This window comes from Rattus norvegicus, chromosome 7, assembly GCF_036323735.1.
Source record: "Rattus norvegicus strain BN/NHsdMcwi chromosome 7, GRCr8, whole genome shotgun sequence".
Lineage (NCBI taxonomy): Eukaryota > Metazoa > Chordata > Mammalia > Rodentia > Muridae > Rattus > Rattus norvegicus.
In genome coordinates, this window is record NC_086025.1 from 128,081,478 (window position 1) to 128,102,703 (window position 21,226).

Sequence of the window (21,226 nt, forward strand, 5' to 3'; positions counted from 1 at the left end):
GGTTTCAGAGAGCCACTGAGTTTAGACTGCTTGTGGTTGGGGGGGTCTCTTCATGAAGGCTCTGAGAGATCATTACATCCAACTGTGAGAGTGAAGCCTCCTGGTTTGCAGTGAAGACCACAAGATGTTAGAAGTGCCAGGAGTCGTGAGGCATGTACCAGGGAGAACTACATACAGAAAGTGGATCCAGGGCTAGAGAGAGACATATATTTCAGGCACAAAGCCCTAAGACAAAACCATCAAAGCCCTCGATACTAAATGTTGAGCTACAGACTTTGGCATTTGTCCTGCTGACAAATGCTTTAGTCCAGTATTTCTCAACTAAACCCCCACTTTCCAATATTTCTCAGCTATATCTCCAATCTGCCCTTTGATATGGTATTGTCTATTCTGTTCCATTATATGTTGAAAGTATGCAATTTGCTTTTTGATTTTCCAATGAATTATGCTAAGAAATTACTTTGGGTCTGAATTGACTTTGGACTTTGGAACACTGTTGAGACTGTGAAAGACTAAGGGGACTTTTGAGGTCAAGCTAAACACATTTCGATTGAGAATAAATCTGAAACGACAACCAATAATAAACTGTCTGTCTCTAAGTCACATTCAGTCATGGTATTTTATCACAGTAGCATAAAAGTAACCAAGAAGGATGGTATTTCATATTATGAGATAAGTATGATATCTTAGGGACAAGCGGTTGGAAGGTTATAGTTTAAAAAGCGATGTGTCAGTATGTCAAATTAGTAAGGGATGCTGTGTTATGAGCTTTGACTGTCAACTTGTCACTACCTAGAAAATGACCTGGGAAGAAAGACTTAAAGAATTATTTAGATCATGTTGACCCATAAGCATACCTACCAGGGATGTTCTTTTTTTTTTTTTTTCCTGAGAAAGACACTTTATTGATGCCTTAGATAAAGGGCCCATGACTACATGTGAGGAGGCTAAAAGGCCTGGAAAACATTAAGACACCCAAGTTGGTATGATTATTTGTAACTGATAATCCTTTGAATATTAAGAGGAAATAATTATTAATTTTATAAAAGGTGAAAAGTCCAAATACCGTTGTTGCTGTTTTTTTTTTTTTTACTATTTTTTTTATTAACTTGAGTATTTCTTATATACATTTCCAGTGTTATTCCCTTTCCCGGTTTCCGGGCAAACATCCCCCTCCCCCCTCCCCTTCCTTATGGGTGTTCCCCTCCTCACCCTCCCCCCATTGCCGCCCTCCCCCCGACAGTCTAGTTCACTGGGGGTTCAGTCTTAGCAGGACCCAGGGCTTCCCCTTCCACTGGTGCTCTTACTAGGATATTCATTGCTACCTATGAGGTCAGAGTCCAAGGTCAGTCCATGTATAGTCTTTAGGTAGTGGCTTAGTCCCTGGAAGCTCTGGTTGCTTGGTATTGTTGTACATATGGGGTCTCGAGCCCCTTCAAGCTCTTCCAGTTCTTTCTCTGATTCCTTCAACGGGGGTCCTATTCTCAGTTCAGTGGTTTGCTGCTGGCATTCGCCTCTGTATTTGCTGTATTCTGGCTGTGTCTCTCAGGAGCGATCTATATCCTGCTCTGTCCGCCTGCACTTCTTTGCTTCATCCATCTTGTCTAATTGGGTGGCTGTATATGTATGGGCCACATGTGCGGCAGGCTCTGAATGGGTGTTCCTTCAGTCTCTGTTTTAATCTTTGCCTCTCTCTTCCCTGCCAAGGGTATTCTTGTTCCCCTTTTAAAGAAGGAGTGAAGCATTCATATTTTGATCATCTGTCTTGAGTTTCATTTGTTCTAGGCATCTAGGGTAATTCAAGCATTTGGGCTAATAGCCACTTATGAATGAGTGCATACCATGTGTGTTTTTCTGTGATTGGGTTACCTCACTCAGGATGATATTTTCCAGTTCCAACCATTTGCCTACGAATTTCATAAAGTCATTGTTTTTGATAGCTGAGTAATATTCCATTGTGTAGATGTACCACATTTTCTGTATCCATTCCTCTGTTGAAGGGCATCTGGGTTCTTTCCAGATTCTGGCTATTATAAATAAGGCTGCAATGAACATAGTGGAGCACGTGTCTCTTTTATATGTTGAGGCATCTTTTGGGTATATGCCCATGAGAGGTATAGCTGGATCCTCAGGCAGTTCAATGTCCAATTTTCTGAGGAACCTCCAGACTGATTTCCAGAATGGTTGTATCAGTCTGCAATCCCACCAACAATGGAGGAGTGTTCCTCTTTCTCCGCATCCTCGCCAGCATCTGCTGTCACCTGAGTTTTTGATCTTAGCCATTCTCACTGGTGTGAGGTGAAATCTCAGGGTTGTTTTGATTTGCATTTCCCTTATGACTAAAGATGTTGAACATTTCTTTAGGTGTTTCTCTGCCATTCTGCATTCCTCAGCTGTGAATTCTTTGTTTAGCTCTGAGCCCCATTTTTTAATAGGGTTATTTGTCTCCCTGCGGTCTAACTTCTTGAGTTCTTTGTATATTTTGGATATAAGGCCTCTATCTGTTGTAGGATTGGTAAAGATCTTTTCCCAATCTGTTGGTTGCCGTTTTGTCCTAACCACAGTGTCCTTTGCCTTGTAGAAGCTTTGCAGTTTTATGAGATCCCATTTGTCGATTCTTGATCTTAGAGCATAAGCCATTGGTGTTTTGTTCAGGAAATTTTTTCCAGTGCCCATGTGTTTTAGATGCTCTCCTAGTTTTTCTTCTATTAGTTTGAGTGTGTCTGGTTTGATGTGGAGGTTCTTGATCCACTTGGACTTAAGCTTTGTACAGGGTGGTAAGCATGGATAGATCTGCATTCTTCTACATGTTGACCTCCAGTTGAACCAGCACCATTTGCTGAAAATGCTATCTTTTTTCCATTGGATGGTTTTGGCTCCTTTGTCAAAAATCAAGTGACCATAGGTGTGTGGGTTCATTTCTGGGTCTTCAATTCTATTCCATTGGTCTATCTGTCTGTCTCTGTACCAATACCATGCAGTTTTTATCACTATTGCTCTGTAATACTGCTTGAGTTCAGGGATAGTGATTCCCCCTGAAGTCCTTTTATTGTTGAGGATAGCTTTAGCTATCCTGGGTTTTTTGTTATTCCAGATGAATTTGCAAATTGTTCTGTCTAACTCTTTGAAGAATTGGATTGGTATTTTGATGGGGATTGCATTGAATCTGTAGATCGCTTTTGGTAAAATGGCCATTTTTACTATATTAATCCTGCCAATCCATGAGCCTGGGAGATCTTTCCATCTTCTGAGGTCTTCTTCAATTTCTTTCTTCAGAGTCTTGAAGTTCTTATTGTACAAGTCTTTTACTTGCTTGGATAAAGTCACACCGAGGTACTTTATATTATTTGGGTCTATTATGAAGGGTGTCGTTTCCCTAATTTCATTCTCGGCTTGTTTCTCTTTTGTGTAGAGGAAGGCAACTTATTTATTTGAGTTAATTTTATACCCAGCCACTTTGCTGAAGTTGTTTATCAGCTTTAGTAGTTCTCTGGTGGAACTTTTGGGATCACTTAAATATACTATCATATCATCTGCAAATAGTGATATTTTGACTTCTTCTTTTCCGATCTGTATCCCCTTGACCTCCTTTTGTTGTCTGATTGCTCTGGCTAGAACTTTAAGAACTATATTGAATAAGTAGGGAGAGAGTGTGCAGCCTTGTCTAGTCCCTGATTTTAGTGGGATTGCTTCAAGTTTCTCTCCATTTAGTTTAATGTTAGCAACTGGTTTGCTGTATATGGCTTTTACTATGTTTAGGTATGGACCTTGAATTCCTATTCTTTCCAGGACTTTTATCATGAAAGGGTGTTGAATTTTGTCAAATGCTTTCTCAGCATCTAATGAAATGATCATGTGGTTTTGTTCTTTCAGTTTGTTTATATAATGGATCACGTTGATGGTTTTCTGTATATTAAACCATCCCTGCATGCCTGGGATGAAGCCTACTTGGTCATGGTGGATGATTGTTTTCATGTGCTCTTGGATTCGGTTTGCCAGAATTTTATTGAGTATTTTTGCATCGATATTCATAAGGGCAATTGGTCTGAAGTTCTCTTTCTTTGTTGGGTCTTTGTGTGGTCTAGGTATAAGAGTAATTGTGGCTTCATAGAAGGAATTCGGTAGTGCTCCATCTGTTTCAATTTTGTGGAATAGTTTGGATAATATTGGTACGAGGTCTTCTATGAAGGTCTGATAGAATTCTGCACTAAACCCGTCTGGACCTGGGCTCTTTTTGGTTGGGAGACTTTTAATGACTGCTTCTATTTCCTTAGGAGTTATGGGGTTGTTTAACTGGTTTATCTGTTCCTGATTTAACTTCGGTACCTGGTATCTGTCTAGGAAATTGTCCATTTCCTGAAGATTTTCAAGTTTTGTTGAATATAGGCTTTTATAGTAAGATCTGATGATTTTTTGAATTTCCTCTGAATCTGTAGTTATGTCTCCCTTTTCATTTCTGATTTTGTTAATTTGGACACACTCTCTGGGTCCTCTAGTTAGTCTGGCTAAGGGTTTATCTATCTTGTTGATTTTCTCAAAGAACCAACTTTTGGTTCTGTTGATTCTTTCTATGGTCCTTTTTGTTTCTACTTGGTTGATTTCAGCTCTGAGTTTGATTATTTCCTGCCTTCTACTCCTCCTGGGTGTATTTGCTTCTTTTTGTTCTAGAGCTTTTAGGTGTGCTGTCAAGCTGCTGACATATGCTCTTTTCTGTTTCTTTCTGCAGGCACTCAGCACTATGAGTTTTCTTCTTAGCACAGCTTTCATTGTGTCCCATAAGTTTGGGTATGTTGTACCTTCATTTTCACTAAATTCTAAAAAGTCTTTAATTTCTTTCTTTATTTCTTCCTTGACCAGGTTATCATTGAGTAGAGCATTGTTCAATTTCCACGTATATGTGGGCATTCTTCCCTGATTGTTACTGAAGACCAGTTTTAGGCCGTGGTGGTCTGATAGCACGCATGGGATTATTTCTATCTTTCTGTACCTGTTGAGGCCTGTTTTTTGACCAATTATATGGTCAATTTTGGAGAAAGTACCATGAGGAGCTGAGAAGAAGGTATATTCTTTTGCTTTAGGATAGAATGTTCTATAAATATCTGTTAAGTCCATTTGGCTCATGACTTCTCTTAGTCTGTCTACGTGTCTGTTTATTTTCTGTTTCCATGATCTGTCCATTGATGAGAGTGGGGTGTTGAAATCTCCTACTATTATTGTGTGAGGTGCAATGTGTGTTTTGAGCTTTAGTAAGGTTTCTTTTACATATGTAGGTGCCCTTGTATTTGGGGCATAGATATTTAGGATTGATAGTTCATCTTGGTGGATTTTTTCTTTTGATGAATATGAAGTGTCCTTCCTTATCTTTTTTGATGACTTTTAGTTGAAAATTTATTTTATTTGATATTAGAATGGCTACTCCAACTTGCTTCTTCTGACCATTTGCTTGGAAAGTTGTTTTCCAGCCTTTCACTCTGAGGTAGTGTCTTTCTTTGTCTCTGAGGTGTGTTTCATGTAGGCAGCAGAATGCAGGGTCCTCGTTGCGTATCCAGTTTGTTAATCTATGTCTTTTTATTGGGGAGTTGAGGCCATTGATGTTGAGAGATATTAAGGAATAGTGATTATTGCTTCCTGTTATATTCATATTTGGATGTGAGGTTATGTTTGTGTGCTTTTCTTCTCTTAGTTTTGTTGCCAAGACGATTAGTTTCTTGCTTCTTCTAGGGTATAGCTTGCCTCCTTATGTTGGGCTTTACCGTTTATTATCCTTTTAGTGCTGGATTTGTAGAAAGATATTGTGTAAATTTGGTTTTGTCATGGAATATCTTGGTTTCTCCATCTATGTTAATTGAGAGTTTTGCAGGATACAGTAACCTGGGCTGGCACTTGTGTTCTCTTAGGGTCTGTATGACATCTGTCCAGGATCTTCTGGCCTTCATAGTTTCTGGCGAAAAGTCTGGTGTGATTCTGATAGGTCTGCCTTTATATGTTACTTGACCTTTTTCCCTTACTGCTTTTAATATTCTTTCTTTATTTTGTGCGTTTGGTGTTTTGACTATTATGTGACGGGAGGTGTTTCTTTTCTGGTCCAATCTATTTGGAGTTCTGTAGGCTTCTTGTATGCCTATGGGTATCTCTTTTTTTAGGTTAGGGAAGTTTTCTTCTATGATTTTGTTGAAGATATTTACTGGTCCTTTGAGCTGGGAGTCTTCACTCTCTTCTATAACTATTTTCCTTAGGTTTGATCTTCTCACTGAGTCCTGGATTTCCTGTATGTTTTGGACCAGTAGCTTTTTCCACTTTACATTATCTTTGACAGTTGAGTCAATGATTTCTAGGGAATCTTCTGCTCCCGAGACTCTCTCTTCCATCTCTTGTATTCTGTTGGTGAGGCTTCTATCTACAGCTCCTTGTCTCTTCTTTTGATTTTCTATATCCAGGGTTGTTTCCATGTGTTCTTTCTTGATTGCTTCTATTTCCATTTTTAATTCCTTCAACTGTTTGATTGTGTTTTCCTGGAATTCTTTCAGGGATTTTTGTGATTCCTCTCTGTAGGCTTCTACTTGTTTATTAATGTTTTCCTGTGTTTCTCTAAGGGAGTTCTTCACGTCTTTCTTGAAGTCCTCCAGCATCATGACCAAATATGATTTTGAAACTAGATCTTGCTTTTCTGGTGTGTTTGGATATTCCATGTTTGTTTTGATGGGAGAATTGGGCTCCGATGATGCCATGTAGTCTTGGTTTCTGTTGCTTGGGTTCCTGCGCTTGCCTCTCGCCATCAGATTATCTCTAGTGTTACTTTGTTCTGCTATTTCTGACAGTGGCTAGACTGTCCTATAAGCCTGTGTGTCAGGAGTGCTGTAGACCTGTTTTCCTGTTTTCTTTCAGCCAGTTATGGGGACAGAGTGTTCTGCTTTCGGGCGTGTAGTTTTTCCTCTCTACAGGTCTTCAGCTGTTCCTGTGGGCCTGTGTCTTGAGTTCACCAGGCAGGTCACTTGCAGCAGAAAAGTTGGTCTTACCTGTGGTCCCGAGGCTCAAGTTCGCTCGAGGGGTGCTGCCCATGAGCTCTCTGCGGCGGCAGCAACCAGGAAGACCTGCGCCGCCGTTTCCGGGAGCTTCCGTGCACCAGGGTTCCAGATGGCGTTTGGTGTTTTCCTCTGGCGTCCGAGATGTGTGCAGAGTGCAGTCTCTTCTGGTTTCCCAGGCGTGTCTGCCTCTCTGAAGGTTTAGCTCTCCCTCCCACGGGATTTGGGTGCAGAGAACTGTTTATCTGGTAGATCCCTTCAGGTTCTGGCGGTGTCTCAGACGCAGCGGTCCTGCTGCTCTTGGGCCCTCCTCCACGGGAACCTAGAAGCCTTATACAGTTTCCTCTTGGGCCAGGGATGTGGGCAGGGGTGGGCAGTGTTGGTGGTGTCTTCCGCTCTGCAGCCTCAGGAGTGCCCACCTGACCAGGAGGTGAGGTCTCACTCCCACAGGGTCTGGGAGCAGAGAGCTGCTGCGGGCCGGGATCAGCGGGTTTGGGACTCCCGGTAAACACAGGAAGTGCCTGGTCCTAGAGGAATTCTGCCTCTGTGTGTCCCGAGTTCACCAGGCAGGTGTCTTGCAGCAGAAAAGTTGGCCTTACCTGTGGTCACGAGGCTCAAGTTCGCTCGCGGGGTGCTGCCCACGAGCTCTCTGCTGCGGCAGCAACCAGGAAGATTGGGATGTTCTTGATTAATAGTTGATATATGGAAGATATATATCCCACTGTGGGTAGTACTATTCCCTAGGCCTGAGCTATAATGGAAAGGGTAAAGTCAAGTAGCAATATAGCATAAGCATGCAGGCTGTGTGGAGGTGTTTGTCTCTCTCTCTCTTCTTGACTGTGACTGTTGTAGAACAACTGCCTTAACCTCGTGTCATTGTGATTTGCCCACAATGATGGATTATAACCTGCAATGCTGAGCTGAACACACCATAAGCTGCTCTTTTGCCAGGTTATTTTATCTTCGCAACAGAAACGAAACTGTAGCACACAACTGCAAACAAAAGAAAATTAGCATAATGCAAGCTTTGAGTAAATGGCTTGTCTGGTAGAACTCTAAGGTACAAAATATAATATCAATCAATGCAGATTATGACTGTCAGGGTGACCGTGAAGGAAACTGGAGCCAGGGATAGAAAGGGACCTTGCAGACCCTCTAGTAGATTCTTTGGTTGCATTGTCTGTCTGTGTTTGCTCTATACTAGAAGAACCTCTGAGAATAGTTAAAGCTCTCCAAAAACAAGCAGTGCGTCTCTCCTGGGCTCTAGTTATCATATACCTATGAGCTAGATAAGACATCAAGTATGTTCTGAGGTAATGGGGGGATAAAGGTCTGATGCATAGACTAACTCTGTTGCTATAGAACTCATCTGGTTCTTTGGCTTCTTGGGTGTTGGTTTCATATCTCTTGCATGGGATGGCAATGGAACCTATCAGAAACCTTGCTGTAAGAACCAAACTAATGAGTAATGAGTGCTAGGCACTCAAGGCACTGCCTACCGCATAGCATGAGGAGCATGACCTTTACTGTTTTGTACTGGGCACTTGCCATTCTGTTCATCCAGAGCCTTTGTTCCCTATTTCCCTCCAGCAGCAGGTAGCCTGGGAGGGTTTTCTCACTGTTTATTAACTACTCTAAGTTTCCTGCTTTTGCCTCTAATCCCTGAGTTTCCAGCAAGATGATAGCTGAGACTGGAAAGCCCTGCCTCCTGAGGAAACAGTCTCGTGCAAGAGGTTTTCTGACACTGATGAATTCCCATTGACATTTTAAAAGCATTTAGGAATAGAGTAATTTTTGATGCTGATTCTAAGCTCACTTTATTTATGCATGTCAAAAATAACTTGAATTATTGCATCTGTTTAGCTCATCTGGATCCCCCTTGACAGATGGTTTGCTGCAGCATGTAGGAGCTTCCATTTTAAAAGCTGGGGTACTGCTTATAAAAATAATCACCTCTCTCCGAGCATGTGCTAAAACATACTTTTTCTTGGAATTGTCAGTCAGCAACAAAGAGGACAATGATTAGTGATAAAGTCACATTGGTAATTTCTGGCCAAGCCCACTGTTCTTAAGTGAATGCTTAAGGCACTATACGGTTCTGTCCCCTGCCCTGTTTCCCTTTACCTAGAACATGTGCATAGACGGATTAAAACGTGTGATGGACAGAGTCTCTGGAAGCCAGACAGGACGGCCTCTCAACTAAGTCTCCAGTCTCCTCTGAGCCCTATTAATGCCAGTCTCAGCGGAAGCTCTGCCATCTGTCATCTCAGCCACACAAAAGAAGTGTCCCGTTGGTGGCCATCATCTGAGTAAATTAGGAGGGGGTCGGGGGGGAAGCCAGAAGGAAGGCTGTATAGCGGTGAGGAGAGGATTCACACTGTTGGCACAATGATGCCCACGGGAACCCTTTGGGCAAAAATGAAAATGTGGAAGTAAACAAACCTCCGTAGCACCCGTGTTCTGTTTCCGTTTCCCAGGCGGTGCGAGGGCACAGGTCGTTACGACAGCGAGGATGTGGAAAATAATGGGCAAAAGCCCTTTGTTCTGTTCCCAGAGTAGTGTGATTTTTAGCAAATGAATTCCTAGAAATTGGGGGGTTTTTTGAAGGGGTTCTCCTGTGTCGGTTAGATGATGGAGTATCCTGGGAGGGAGGAGGCAATGACCCATGCAGGGGGATGGTATGTCTGACAAACTAGTGAAGGTCTCATTATAGGGAAATATGATGCACTCTGAAGAGAGCACATTTATCCGAGGTACCCAAAGGCCTCTTTCTACACTCTGGGGTGAGACTTTTCCCACACCTCTGGAAGCGATTTCTAGTTCAGTGTACTTATATAGGCCTACAAGCTAACTCTATTCTATTTGTCTAAAACTCATCATTATTTATGTTTGTTTTCCCTTAGAACCTGTCCAGCGCTGAGCTGGCCTTCCCTACCTACTTGGGGTGTCTTGTCTATATTTATGTATATGATCATTTTGTGATAGGACTTCAGGCCCTTCAGCAACGGTCAAAGACATGACTTAAATCTATAATTAATTATAATCTTTAAGACATGGATGTTTTGCTTCTCTGAACTTCCCACATTATATAACCCTAACCTAGCCTAGAATTGATTGTGTCATTAAAGTAAGCATTTAACGTAAAACACCCAAAAGTCATTCTTCATATTTGGGGGGGGGGTATCACGTCACAGGTTCTAAGTTGATTGAGACATTTAAAGTTATCAAAAAAACCAAGCTGGGATATAGGGGACACAGAAATGTAAATGACTCTGTCCCCAGTCTCAGCAAAGTCAAAGATGAGTGGACAAGTTAATCATGAATGTGCTGTTTCTTCTCTAGTTTTGTTATTACAGAGCGGTCTACCAACTACTACATGTGCTTGTCTCCTTGGATTGCTTCCTAAAAAATATAATAAAAGCACTTAAGTATACACTTTATCAGCTCAAAATTACTATCCATTCATAAATTAGGAAATACATACTCAAAATTACTAAACAGGGACCTTTTGACCCAAGCACTCACATGCTTTCTGTGCATCCCCGAGTTATCTGGGGAGAGACTTGGGGTTGTGCTAATTTAATACGCCAGCTTTACTGTTCTGTCTGCAGGAGAAGAACTTTGATGGTAAGCAAGACTACCAATATAGTAAATTGCAATTGTTACTTTATTATTACTATCATCATCATCACCTTCATCATCTTCATCTTCTTCATCATCATCATCATATCCAGCACTCATCTCCTTCAAAGGCCATGGCTTCCTACTGCCTTCAGTGGATGCTAAATGGCATTCCTAAAAGGCAGTGTGAAGATCTAGACATGTCCCCTATGTACGTGATCAAGTGGTAAAGCCCGCCTGGTAGGAAGATTTCTACAGAATTGCTGCATGCACTCCAATGTCAACTGGCAACTCTCATGATCACATCATTAAAAATATTTTAGATGCATTTGGCAACTTCATACATGAAGTGTTCATTGTATGTTACAAATATCGGCATGCTGTAGCTTTTTTCCTCCGCTGCAAAAAAAAAAAAAAAAAAGCGTATTTCCTCCCAATTATTGTCAGTTTGTGTCTTAAATGAGGGTGACATTTAATGGAGATTCCTTTAAAATTACACATCCAAGGATTCCATAAACTCCCACAAAGTAAAAAGATAACATTTCCATTACAGTATCTTTTTTGACGATCAATAGGATTCATTAAAATGACAAAATACGAGAAAGAGAAAACCCCACCAACATCATGTGGTGATTTCTCATTAAGGCAGACAGAGAGTTATTTCAACAAAGAGATTAAGAGAAATAATGCATGGCTCCTGTCCTACCTCCTTGCTGATTTGCATTACGCTAAGTAGTTGGAACAACAGGGGGAATGCAAACACACTCACATGATTAATGTGGAAATTCCAAACCTCCAGCTATGGCTGATCACGCATTGGCAATGGCGCACTCCGGGAGTAGGATGGGGAAGCATTTTCTGTCGGGTCCTTGCCTTGTCTTATACATCTTCGTGCAGGCTATGTCAGAGACTAAGGCTTACTCTTTATGCAAAGTGGTTTTCAAACTGAACAAATCCTTAAGTACCGCTTTCTTCATCAGAAAACCGTGTTTTGACTGCCCCCCCACCCCGCCCCCCGCTAACTGGGAAATTTCTGCCTCATCCCACAACATTGAAACTTTGGAGCTGTTCATCTCACAATGATTAACCAGGGAGACTTTTAGGGTTGGGACGAAACCTTAAGGATTTGTGCAGTTCAACCCCCCCGCCTCACACAAGAGCATCGACACGGGAGATTGAGTTTGCACTGCCTGGTTTTTCGGTTAGAGGAGACCACACCTGACAGGGCCAAGGTATTTCTTAAGGGGGACAAAAGAACCACCAAGTTAACAAAATACTGGCACAGATGGAGGGGTGGATGGTTAGTGATGGATTGCCTTCCTGTGGGCAAATGTGCAGATGGGACCTAGGGGTCAAGTCAGGTGGCAGAACACAAGAAGAATGTGAAGGGCCATTATTTTCTACTCTTCCCCAGCATCTCAAGAGTCGGCTGAGCGGTCGGCAGAACAATACTGTTACAACCACTGGAAGTCGACGTCACTGTGATGATTCAGGGAGCCCGCCATACTCCAGTGTCAGTCTAGCCTAGCCATCTGCCACTCCCATAAGGGCTCTCAACGTTGGAGAAGAGGCAAAGGCAACAACATACATGTTGTTGGCCTCCAATTTTACTTACATGTAGCAACTTTTCTCAGAGCTATTAATTACATGCAAGTGGACAAACTGCCCACTGGTGATTCACAAAGTACATGGAGCTACATAGTGGGTCTCGCTGGATAACTGGTCCTGTATTATCTGTAGATACCAGCGATCCACACCTCACGATAGTTTATAACAACTGAAAGACAAAATAAAATAAAGTGGCTTTTAGCCTAGTAATACCATTGTTACCACCCTTGCATGTCTTCCTGTCCCTTTGGGCTGAAAAAGTCAGGTTGAAAAAGAATTTGGCGAAACAGTACAATGCTACATTTTTCTGGCAAATGTTATATATTGCAGACAACCCTCAAATATAACCTCTATTTTACCCTCACATATCCCCTGAGAGAGATAAACATAGATTATTCTCCATTTTACAGACTACATAAGCAACAGCAGCCCAGCAAGAGCAGGATTCCTCCCATGGTGAATAAGTAGAAGGTTTTGTGGGAAGAAGTAAGAATCAGAAAACTAGCTCACTTTTCTCACACTGGAAATAAAACAACGGTGGCTGAGAAAGGCTAAGCAGGCTACCCCAGAGGGCATCCTCTACATCTGATGTCAGGGTGAGGCTGCGTCTGCTCCTCCATCCCCATTGCATTCCCCTCACAGACTGTGGAAGACAATGAGACCCGAGTTAGTCAACGTATTTTCATCTTCTTCCTCACACTCCTTGCCGCAGGAGAAACACCGCTAAAGACCCACTACTGGTAAAAGAGTGGCCTGTAAGACTGACCCAACATGGTTGAACTGGTAGAGAAAGGACTCAGAAACTTATGAGGGATGTTTGGTCTATGTCCATTCACTCCCATATTTACTCTGAATTGATCATCTTTTTCTTTGCTTATTAACATATACAGTGCACGTGTCCAGCTGTTGGGAAAGCATCCTCCACTGACCCCGCGAGCAACTCTTTTTCTTCTCCCCAATTCAGGGGCGGGGATAACTCTGGCTTTTCAGAAGCTACTCATCCTAGAAACAAGGGACTCTTTCTCCTGGGTTTCCCTTCTCTTGAGTTTGCTTTAAACAGAAGCAAATGGTAAGGTCCACTGACGTAAAGCTGAGAGGCCTTTTGGCTCTGCCATTCAGTTGAGCTTTGTGACATATGTAGAGTAAGTACAGTGCCCACATCAGAGCCCCAGAGAGCCTCTGTAACGTGCCTGCCGTTCTGGCAGCAAGGGGTCAGTATGCTTCATACTGGGTGAGACTCTCCACTCTGCCCCTCCACCTGTCTCTCATCCATCGCCTGCTGCTCTTTGCCCATCATATGCCCCACACTTTTTCTTTTTGCTTCTCTTGGCTCATGTTCTCTCCAGCAACTCATCCTTTGCAGCCTGCTCCTCTACGTGCAGTCACACACATACACGTATTAGCTGAAAGAAAACTAAAACACTTCAGACTTCTCAGCCCCATTTCTTCCTCGAGGACCAGGTGAATTGCTGCTTCCTCCAAAGGCCTTACTACAGAAATTTCTCCTCGGTTTTTACTCCGTGTCTGCGATGTCTGTTACATGTATAGTTTGTGTCCCTCATTAGCATCTCCCAAATGCAGTCTGTTGTTATTGTCTGTTCTACCTCTGTCCTCTTTTCCCAACAAGATGATGGATTCCCCTTGAAAGGTAGAAACTTTCATCTCCACCATCTGGTGGTGCAAGCTGCACAATGCCTACTGACAGCTCGATAAATGTTGGACAGTGCTGTTCACCTTTGATTTTTGTTTCTGCACACTAAATCAGAAAATAGCTCAGAATGTTGGGAACCTTGTTTTATATATGGTAACCAAGTTCAAGTCAGTCCTTAGAGCTTCAAGATTAAAATATGTTCATAATCAACCATGAAAAAAAGGCAAGCTACGAAAGCACAAAGTACAAAAATGTAAACACTGTCAACTCCTTTAGCTAAACTCTCCAATACACAGCAAGTGGCAATTTCTTCTTTAGACAAAGAAGTTGTCATTAGCCACGCAGAGTTTTGATGGTAACACATGACAACTGGTGTTTAAAATGACTGACTCGTTATCGACAAGCATGGCCCTTGGTGTCTATAAGCTCATGAAGTATTAACTTCAAGAAATTCTGGTTTGTTTGTTTTTCTTCCTAGAAGGAAACGGGGCTTTAAAGAATTTAAGGCAAGTACTGAAATCAAACAGCAGGTAGATTTTGGAGCAGGGCGGCTCCCCTCAGCTTTACACACCGCAGGATCTAATAATGCACATGCGTATTACCAACGGCCTCACAGTCAGTTCTCTTTCCCAAAAGCCGTACAGTGTACAAAATGCACGATCATGTGGGCAGGAACGTCATGATGTTCAATATAATTACCTTCTAATTAGTAATCAATGTGGGCGTGGTACTTAAAATGATGACTAAAGTTCCCTAGTCTGTGCTGCCATCTTACCATTTGTTACAACAAACTCAAGAGATACTAATGTTATGACAGTATACCTGAAGTCATAGAACTTGTAAAAAATGCTAATGATTATAATAGAACCTAGTATCCCTTAGGATTTTCTACATCATTTCCCTGTGCTGTGATATTTCAATAACACATCATTGAAAAGATCATATGTATGTGTGTATATATATATATATACACACACACACGTATATATATATTCATATATATGTGAATGATTTAATTAAGTATATTTAATTGTGTGTGCACATGTTGGTGAGTAATGATGCCTATGGAGTCAGAGACATCGCATCACACTTGGAACTGGTTTACATAGAGACCCAAGTGTGAGGTACCAAACTTGGGTCTTCACTCTAAAGAACTGAGCTGCCTCTCTGGTTCGTATGTAATATTTTAAATACTAAGAGGAAATCATGATGGTTACATCCTCTCCAGGTGACATCTTCCAGTAGTTTATTAGCTCTGGTTGTCTATTTAATGAAGTACGTTGTGTTCCAAGGGCACTCAGTGTGAATTTTTTTAACTCTGGAAATGAATGCTCGGGGATTATAGATCTGAATCACGTCGGCTAACGGTTTAATCAACAGGTCTCCTATGAACAGCGATGCGGACTCAATTGGCCTGCTACTGTGCTTTGCATTGCAAGATGATTTATTTCTTCCCCAGACCTAATTATAAAACAGTAAGAAATAGTCAATCATATATTGGACTTCCTTAAAATTTTCATTTGAACTGTTTTTCACCACTAATTAAACTGTTCTTGAAAAGAACCCAAGACTAACTTTGAGTCTAGCTATGGTGCATATAAAACAGAGAGGTCCAATCACATTACAGTAAATTCTGAGTTACTCAGAGACCTGTTTGTGGTTTGTTTAGTTTCACTCTGTCAACTCACTTTTGGTAGCATTGTATTTTCAAAAACTGTCAGCAGCTCTCGTTCCTCAACAACTGATATTGTTTATTTTAATGGAGAAAACCATATTGCAGTTTTATCAGCATTCGACTAATTCAGTATTTCCTTTCAAATGCAGGTAAATGGTTTAACTACGGAATCATCTTCCTCGTCTTGATTTTGGACCTGAACATGTGGAAGAACCAAATATTTTACAAACCTCATGAATATGGACAGTATATTGGCCCAGGGCAGAAGATATACACAGTGAAGGACTCTGAAAGTTTAAAGGATTTAAACAGAACCAAGCTATCCTGGGAATGGCGGTCCAATCACACTAATCCTCACACTAACAAAACCTATGTTGAAGGCGACATGTTCTTACACAGCAGGTTCACAGGGGCCAGCCTAGATGTCAAGTGTCTGGCTTTTGTTCCAAGTCTGATAGCTTTCGTGTGGTTTGGATTCTTTATTTGGTTCTTTGGACGGTTTCTAAAGAACGAGCAAGGGATGGAGAATCAAGATAAAACTTACACTCGCATGAAAAGAAAATCACCCTCGGAACACAGCAAAGACATGGGCATCACTCGAGAAAGCACCCAGGTCTCCGTGGAAGACCCGCTGAACGACCCGCCCTTGGTTTGCATCAGGTCCGACTTTAACGAGATAGTCTACAAGTCCTCCCATCTGACATCGGAAAACTTGAGCCTGCATCTGAAGGAGTCTACCAGTGCGGCGGAGGCCGATCAAGACCCAGCGGCCTCTCCGAGTCTGCGGACGGACTAGAGTCTCTTCCGTAGAGATAGCACGAAGAGCAGCCTTGAGTGTAACTTCAAAGTCGTAGTCTTTCGTTTTGTAAATGTCAGGTTTACATAGCGTTAGGTAAAAGAAACACAAACGCCACAACGGTGCTCAACATGCTTTTTCTAGACTCATTGTTTTCTATCTGTATTATGATACACGTGCCTCTCGTATGTTTAATGGTCCTCTAGAGATCGCTTCTCACAACTGCACAAGCTATTACTGACTTTACAGCAAGGTAGATTAGCCGATTACCCACGTATCTGATGTTCAACCATAGTGGTGCCTTGAGACATTAAACTGTTTAACTATACCAGACATGAAGTGTAGAATGGTTCTCCAGTCTTATTTCACATGGGATTCTTTTTTTTTTTTTTATACAATTATTTTGATTTACACTTGATGTCTGAGCAGGAAACAGACATGGCTGATTTGCGGATGGAGAAAGTTCTCTTGGTTCACTGTTCAGCAGCGAAGTCGGTGACTTTGACACTGGAGTGCAGAGGAGCACAGTGATTGCCTTTTAAATTTTACTGGCTAGCTTCCGAATCTAAATACAGATGTAAAATCCAATGAGAGGAGGGCTGCAATGCACCATGGGTCATTGCTCACGAAATGTGACTTTCTCCAACCACTAATTGCAATTAGATGATAATACCTAATTATGTTTTCCTAATTAAAGATAAATTGCTACCTGATTAATAGTCTTGCCCTTTTCCTTTGGGAACAAAGGTTAAGAGGAACAGTTGGGTGAGCTCTCAAATTTATTGGCATTTCCACAATGTCCTAGACAACCAAGGAGTTGAAGCTGTAATCATGTGAACGGAGGCTGCACAGCCCACTGTCTACAATATTGTACATTTTGCTATCAATATGGTTCTGGACAATGGACAGAAAAAAACGGATGGCACTGTTGACCAAGGGAATTCTGAAATCATTCACCGAAACCTCACGCGGTAGAAAATGCCGTACAAGAGTCTCTTTAACGTCTTCTGTGTATGTGTGTAGTTTTTGTTTGGGTTTCATTTTTTTAAAGATGTAAACATCGCACCTTAATAAATAAGAATTATATGCAGGAATTGTGTGATGTAGGTTTTGTTTTGTCCATTTGTCTGTTCCCCCACTCCAAAGGATTCAGTCATGTCCTAGCTTAACAAAACCCTATTCAAATGGATTTTTAAGAGCTTGATTCTAGGCAAGGTAACAAATTGTATACCCCTAAATTGCTTTTAATTTTATTTCATGAACCGTAGTTACGTGTTTCTTGAGCTGAAGGGAGATCATTTTAAAGGTAAATTATTTATTTTCCTGTCATATACTGACATTGTAGCATTTTGTCTTTTAGCGCTCTCTTGTTTGGATCTGCTTTTGGACATGCAGCTTGCCAGATCTAGAGTGCAGAACAGAACTATGCATTTATCTGTCACTTGAGAACCAGCTTTAATAAACATCTTGCTATAATTGTTTACCAAGCAGTTGGAACCGTACCCCCGCTGTTTCTTATGCCTTTAACAGCCATGCATGGTGCACTTAAAATTATAAATATCTTTGGCACCGAGGACAAGCTAACTATAGGAACCACTGACAGTCCTGGCCAAAGAAACATTCTTCTGACACGAGTAAAGCCTAGCCTCATTTGCACAGCCTACAGAATTGAATTCTTAGCTGTGGGGCAAGTGAATCATGCTAGCGGGAACCATATTTTCTTAATTCTGAAAATAATTTCCTCATAAAAATTGATTTTAAAAGTAGATGTTTATTATTCCTATGGATACTTTTTGAAACTGCCATTAGAGACTTTCGATGTGTGTATTAGAAGAAACGTGTTTAATGGGGTGCTTGAATTAGCAGAAATAAGATAGACAAAAAAAAATAAATAAATAAGCCTTAAGAATGATGCTTCTGAGGTTTCAGGAAGTGTCCAAAAAGATTGTTGATTACAAACATATATTATTTCATGTTTAGATACATTCAGAGCCAAATAGAGTAATCTCTAGGGGATGCTATCTTCATAATTTAGCAAGATCTGAAGCTGATGAGCCCCTAACCACTTGGCTGCATGTCCTGGGGCTTGCCTTTCATCTATCCCTCCTTCCGTCCTTCCCCACACCTTTTAGATATTATGTCTATAAAGTAAGACTGTGAAGTGAAAGGAAATCAAAGTTAAAATTTCATCTATTCACATTTAGTCTTGGATTCCGAGCCAGACAGCGGCAGGCTACGGCCGCATGGAATGCTTAGAAATCCCCAATAGATTGCTCTCAGTAGGGGTGTTAAAAAAGAGACAGAGACGGAAGCAAACACAGAATTTGAAGAGTTAAAATAAGATATTAAAAACGGTAAACTAACAGTTCTGGAAGTGAGAACGGTGCTACCTTGATCGTAGTGATACTCGAGGACTGTAAACATTTGTGTTCCTACCGTTCTGTAATTCTGTTCTTTTCCATGCAGTGCAGAATCTGGACTGATTCGACATGATTTGATTTGATTTAGAGCATTTCATTAGTAATTTAATTGGAGAATTAAATAAACACTGTGACTTGAGGCCTGATAACAAACCCTTAGAATCAACCCTCGCCACCACATGGGCAGTCTGTATTCACAAAGCCAGAGCTGGCCTCTCATCTTCTCTACATGGTGGCTACTCACGTTGCTCCTTTGCCATTTAGTGTCTAGGATCACCACTGACCGACTAAGGCTATTAAGAATGATTTCTTCTCCATTCTCCCTGTGGGCCAATCAATTCTCACAGTGTCTGATTTCATGTCTAATGTGCAGAAGCTCTCCAAGCACTTAGCAGGAAAGGCAGGGGTGGGGTCAACCTGCTTCATGTCACCCAGGGGGCTCATAAGCCTTCCAAGTGCACTCTGACTGCCCTCCGGGTCACCAAAGGAACCCAATATGAAATACGAAATAGACAATGGTGGTAAATAACTTTTCGCGGATACCCCTTGGTGCCGACTAGATGATTTAAGATCCCAGAACACCACCGTTGCTTATTATTTATCTGTCCTCCCTCAGAATTGGTCCCTATTTCTAAGACAACTCTTGGAACTCTTGGCCTTGCGACTTTATAGGAGATTTTTGTGGCGATGTTCTTGCTGAGTCAATAGCCAGACTCGCTGTTTTGTCTAGCCTGCTTTCCTCTAGCTTTGTCTCAAAAAGAACCCGCCTGAGGTGTGTGAGCCAGCTCTACCTGCAAACAAGTAAGGACATCTAGGACTTGAGCATGATACACTGTCACTCCCCTGGCTGATAAAAATATACCGCACAAAGGATTGGGAGGACTGGGAATTGGTACACGCGCAATACCGAGCTCCTAAGTTTTTGGCTTGCTGCATCCGGTACATCTTGCAATGAATTATCTTCTGAACAGTCAGAGAGCTTGTTGACGATGAGCAGAAGGAGGTAGAAATTCACAATAGAAAGAGAAGGCGAGGCGGATGGTGGAGACAAATCTTGGAAATGAAACGCTCCTTTTACTGTGCTTTAAAACTCTAAGGGATGAAGGGCTTTTAAAAGGAACTTCATTCCCATCTTGCAAGTCCAGTCCTCTTGTGGTCTAGGTAAGACATTTGGAAAAATATGTCTAGTCAAAAGGATTATGTAAGAAATTGGCTGTTTTTTTTTCTTGAGTGGGCTAGTGTGACCCCAGACAGACCTGCGCCTGGTACCATCTGGGAGGGGAGAAAGAGAAGCTGTTACCGAATGTCGAAGGTGAATATTCTAAGTTGGTGAGCAGTATGAGGTGAGAAAGACAAAAAGAAAAACTTAACACTTCAGGAAGGCTAAAGGAAAAATAGACAGGTGACATCCTGGCCAGTGTGTCAGTACCAGCAGCCACTGGGATCTAGATACCTCAGAAGCACCAATGGAACATAAAAGATAATTATGGAAACAATTTTGTAGGTGACCCCAGCCTTTATAGATTTATTACAAGCTTCCCTCAATTGTCAGACTAATGACACCATTATTCTGCATATTGTCTATATGCAAATTATCTTATTTAATTCTAAAATTAGCCATCACCATAGGAGGTAAACAGTTAATTATACTCTATAATGAACCTGAGGGTCAGGGATGTTTGTTCAGATGCCCAAGATCACAGAGTTAGCTAAATGCTCAGGTAGGATTTGAAACAGATGTCTCTGATTCCCACTCTAATCTTTCCATCGTAGTGATTTACACACACACACACACACATACACACACACACACACACACACACGCGCGCAAAAGTTATCTGATCTTTGATGGATGACTTAGGGACAGTTACAGAAACACAAGATGCTTGATTTCTGGCTATTACATCTCAAGAACCTAGGTTAAGTATTTAACAGGAATCCCTGCAGCCTGCTGGGATGCAATTTACAAGTTCAACAACATGATTGAAACAGACAAGGCTGAATTAAATGGAAGACACAGTGAGTCTATTGCCAGGTGTTTTAAGTGCAGTCATAAAACCATAACATAAATTGGTACCAGCGCAATGTCTAGCTCTGGAATTTGTTTCCTTGAAGATTTCACTCTTCTCAAGGAGGGTAGACAAAATGTTCTGAATGACATAGGAGAAATAAGTCATTTTGAATGTTTAAACACAGCAAAAAAAAAAAAACATTTAACTAATTACTAGTTCTAGGAAACATAATTTGAATGTGAACTCTGACTCTTAACAATATTTCCAAATGACCACTTAAAGTTATTAGTTTAACACTGGGTGTGAAAATGCTTCCCTGGGTACCTGGTGCTTTGTTCTCATTCCGGGATGGGGACACCTCACAAGGCTTTGAAGAAGATCACTATGACTGTGATTGTGACAGCGTTCCATGAATAGCAGC

General features: G+C 41.5%; 1 protein-coding gene across 2 annotated transcripts in view; it reads left to right on the forward strand.

The window, feature by feature from the left end:
- Nucleotides 1-17,467, forward strand: part of Tmem117 (transmembrane protein 117) — a 462,083-nt gene extending 444,616 nt beyond the window's left edge. Inside the window, exon 8 of one of the 2 annotated variants that reach the window (NM_001271239.1) lies at nucleotides 15,727-17,465. In NM_001271239.1, the coding sequence (NP_001258168.1) occupies nucleotides 15,727-16,373 (647 nt within the window). In that variant the 3' untranslated portion in view covers nucleotides 16,374-17,465. Of the gene's footprint in view, nucleotides 1-15,726 lie in introns of both variants that reach the window. The other variant, XM_063264145.1, reaches the window with a different exon arrangement.
- The last annotated feature ends 3,759 nt before the right edge of the window (nucleotides 17,468-21,226 follow it).